Genomic DNA, 4,134 nt, shown 5'->3' on the forward strand with positions numbered 1-4,134 from the left:
CAGTAGAAAGAGTCATTCTGGAATTTTTGTTTAACCTTTCTTGCTACTCTCTTCATCCCCTGTCTCCTGTCTTTCTACGTTTTTGTTCTCTCCTTAAGGAAGCGTGTCTTCTGGTCTGGGATGTATTTGCTGGGGCTGATCCTCTGATGCCACCTAGGGGCACTTGTAGGTGTGAGTGCCCAGCTGGGACTCAGAAAAGAGCCTTTAAAAGAGTATTTGCTGCTTTTCTATCGGCCTGAGTGGTTTGGCTTTTCTTGCATGTTTATTTTTCTGGTTCCAAAGGCAGATCGTTATGGACACATTGAAGGCAAACGCTTGACAATCACAGGCTTCGTTTACCTTTCGAAGCCTCGCTTTTGCTGATGGTCCGAGCCAGTCTGTGCTGCTTCCTCCATGCCGTACCCGCCTGAAGGTGGCTTCTCTCCCAGCAGTCGTCTGGTTAGGCACCACCACCGGCAGCATCGCTCTTTGTGATAAGTGAGGAAACTGAGGCAGAGATGCACCACTGATGTCCTGCCTCGAGCTGGAGGGGACCCTCTGCCCTGTGACTGGGGAGCCACCCCTCACCCGTTTCCGTCCATTGCTTCTCCTCCTTTCTGCCCTCTGCAGCTTTGGGCAGGGGCCGCTTCTCTCCTGGGTTTCTTTTCAGCATCACAGCTCCTGGGAAAGGCAGGATCCCAAGGTCATTGCTGAGGCTGCGCTGAGAGCACAGGGAGGAGGGGAAACTGTGAAGCTGCTTTAAAAGAAACACGGGCTGCTTTCTAATCGAGTAATTGACATCTGGTGGTGTAGCAATTGTGGTAAACAGGAGTCTACAGATTGAACATCTGAACAAGCTCCTCTATTTTAAAAAACCAAGCAAATGACTCAGGGCAGGTCGTGTAGAAGTCCCGAGGCCCATGATCCCATGAACTTGGAGAGTCCCAATCTTGAGAGTCTCAGGTTTATTATGATGAGCATTTACAGTAGAGGTGGGTTTCTGTGAGATGCAGGGCGTCTGTTAAAGTGTTGTTTTGAAGGCACCAGAGACCAGGATGTTGTCTGATGGGGGCACAACTGCCTTTACCTGTGCTTGCTGCGTCTGTGTGTGAAGTTCTAGTGCCCACCTTAGACCCTTCCCACTGTCCTCCAGTCACAGCCACCTGCTGCCGGCCAACGGTCATCTCTCCATAGACACTGTGCAGAGAGAAGATGCTGGCCAGTGTCACACAGAAAGGAATGTCCTTACCTACATACAGGCTTGTCTCTATGAGCTTGTGTCTGTGTGCACTTGACCAGACACACACACACACACGCACACACACAGATACATGGAGGCCACGCAGATCCTGTGCAGAGTGCTAATACTCTGAGGATAATCATTTCTCGCCTTCCCTGTTAGACACCCACGGGCAATACAGAGGCGCGTTGCCTGTCTCCGTCACCCTAGCTCATGGCTGAGCTGTCCTTTAAACCCTCATGTGCCAAATGCAAGGTTTGAGTTAACATGTAGGGTTTGGGTTATCCTTTCAAAGGCAGGAAGGCTAACAGGGCCTCCACAGCGACCAGGGTCTGAGCATATGGAAAACATCTCCCTCTTTCCTGTGTGCCTGGAGATAAAACGCCCTTCTGTCCTTTTAAGGCACAGCTCACCAGAGCGGGGCACTGTGAGCCCGGTCAGTCCCACTGCGGCCCGGCTCCCTGGGCAGCCTGGGAGTCCGGCCTGCGTCCTGTCCCTGGACACAGGTTTGCACCGCATGGTCTGTGGCCCAGCCGCTGACCCCAGTGACCTCTTACAGCTCTGCTGTGTCCCATTTCCTCAGGCTTCATCACTCCCATGTCTCTCCCCACGCTCGGCTCCGGGCCCGTGACCATTGTGCCTCCCTGTGTTTTCCAGCTTTGGAGACATGCTGTCCTTCACGCTGACGGCCTTCGTGGAGCTGATGGACCATGGGATCGTGTCCTGGGATACGTTCTCAGTGGCGTTCATTAAGAAGGTAAGGCCCACTGTGCTTCCTTGGGCCTGAGTCCGTCTGTCTGTCCGTCCCTCCCTCCCTCCTTCCCTCCCTTCCTCCCTCCCTCCCTCCTTTCCTGTCTCTTGTGACTTTGGTCATCTTGAATGGTACTGGTCAGCTGTATTGTAGAAAGCCCTCCAATCTGGGTTTCTTTGATCCTCCCCTAATGGTCCATGGAAGGCTGTGCCTTTGTGGCAAGAATTCCAGAGCAGTAACGTGCCCTCCTCCGTGCATCCCGGGCGGTACCTGCTGTCCATGTGTCTTCATTGGCAAAGCTGACCTTGACCGGGAGGCCGAGGTGGTATCTGCTGAGTCCCCTGTGACGTTATTCCTTGTCCTTTTGAAGTTAGCCAACAGCTCGAGGGAGACGCTGCCTCGGAATGAAGGCCATCCTGGAGCCCCTCATCTGCTGACGTGGGGTTGGGATTGGAGGCCCCTGCACGATGTTGCATATTTATTTCAGACAAGAGCTGGTTGGGAGCCCAGGGTACTCTTGACCAAACCCCGAGTCCTCTTTCCTTCCACGAGGGCGTAAAGCCCAAGATGACGAGCGATGGGAACAACTTAGAAAATAATCCCAAAGGGCGAGGCCCCCTTTTTGCCTGTATTTATCAAAATTGCGAAAAGAAGAGGAGTGGCCGTCAGTGAGAAAGCCAAGGACATTCTGACGTGTTCTGAGGGGCTTTCCTGGGGAGAGGCAGGGAGTGATGATGGAGGCAGAGAACAGACTCTGAATTCTGTTTCTCTCCGTCCAAGTCGGGAGAAGCAGGTTCCATGTGAAGATCCTGTGTTTTGCGGATGTTTGACACTAAGAAATGTTGTACCTCGTTCTGAACTACGGCAGCCTTTTTCCTCCAGTCCCATCACCGCCTGCCTCTGCTGTGACAGCAGCGCTGCTCCGAGGCTGGTTCCTGGGAGCGTATTGTGTGTTCACACACCACTTAATGCTTTTGATCCCAGCAGAGTCCCCTCCAGAGAAGGACAGAGAGTCCTGTGCTTTCTGGTCCAGAGGCAGACACAGCGGCCTTGCGCCCCCCCCCCCCCCCCCCCCCTCACCAGCACCGCTCCCAGCTACCCTCCCTTGTGTTCCAGGGGGTAAAGATGGCTTCTGAGGATCTGCGCCGACCCCCCCCACACACACACACATTGCCGCTTGTTGAGCCCTCCCTGCCTCCCTGGGTGGGGGGCAGGCATCCCTCCTGCTCTCCACTCCCCTGAGATGTTGGGAGTTGTCCCTGTGCCAGCACGTGTCCCTTTTCTGTGCATTGGGGGTCATTTGTCTGGCTCTCCCGGTGACTCCTAGGGAGGCGGAACCATGGCTTTCTCCCCAACTTTGTCCTCAGAGCCCGGCATAGACCTTACTGCATTTCTGTGAAATGAATGAATGGAATTTGCTTCAGAAGCATTATTTTTCTTTTTTAAATATATTTTCATTGACTTTAGAGGAAGAGGCAGGGAGAGGGAGAGAAAGAAATATCAATGTGAGAGAGAAACATTGATCAATTGCCTTTGGTAAGTGCCCCAACCTGGGATCAAACCCACAACCCAGTCATGTGCCCTGGCTGGGAATCAAACCAGCAACCTTTCGGTGCACAGGACGATGCCCAGCCAACTGAGCCACACCGGCCGGGTCAGAAGCTTTGTTTAAAACCCAGAACTGGAAGGAGAAGGAGTACAGTGGTTTAGTATTTAAATGAATGTCAAGTAGAATTTCAGTGATGCGTGGACAAAGCGGTCTTTCTTTAACATGTTAAGCGCCAGGCCTGTTTTGTTTTCCTTTCCGTTTGTCCCGCGATAGCCCATTTCACCGATATGCTGGCGGCAGCGGTGACCAACGAGGTCCGGAGGGAAAGTATAGTGTCAGTCACCGTGACTGGCATGGTGCTTAACGTGCTAAATGATGTGAGACATGGTTAGAGAGAATGGCAGTAATTTTAATTTGCTAACTCCTTAACACGTTAAGCACCATGTCAGTCACCGGTGACTGAAACGGAAAGGAAGACAAAACAGGCTTGGCGCCTAACGTGTTAAGAAAGTGGTTTCCATTTGCTGCAATTAAATGAAAAGCCATCTGAAATCTAATGATGACTAATAAAAAGTGAAGTATTTTTCAGAAGGCAATACATTTCACATACTAGCA

The 4,134-nt window shown here is 52.2% G+C and overlaps 1 protein-coding gene across 1 annotated transcript in view; it reads left to right on the forward strand.

The window, feature by feature from the left end:
- ELMO1 (engulfment and cell motility 1) overlaps positions 1-4,134 on the forward strand; it is a 396,326-nt gene that overhangs the window by 156,732 nt on the left and 235,460 nt on the right. The window contains exon 8 of the mRNA XM_015559688.1: positions 1,877-1,976. Coding sequence (XP_015415174.1) covers positions 1,877-1,976 — 100 coding nt within the window. The remainder of the gene's footprint in view (positions 1-1,876; positions 1,977-4,134) is intronic.

The sequence above is a fragment of the Myotis davidii genome, unplaced genomic scaffold, assembly GCF_000327345.1.
Source record: "Myotis davidii unplaced genomic scaffold, ASM32734v1 scaffold573, whole genome shotgun sequence".
Classification (NCBI taxonomy): Eukaryota; Metazoa; Chordata; class Mammalia; order Chiroptera; family Vespertilionidae; genus Myotis; species Myotis davidii.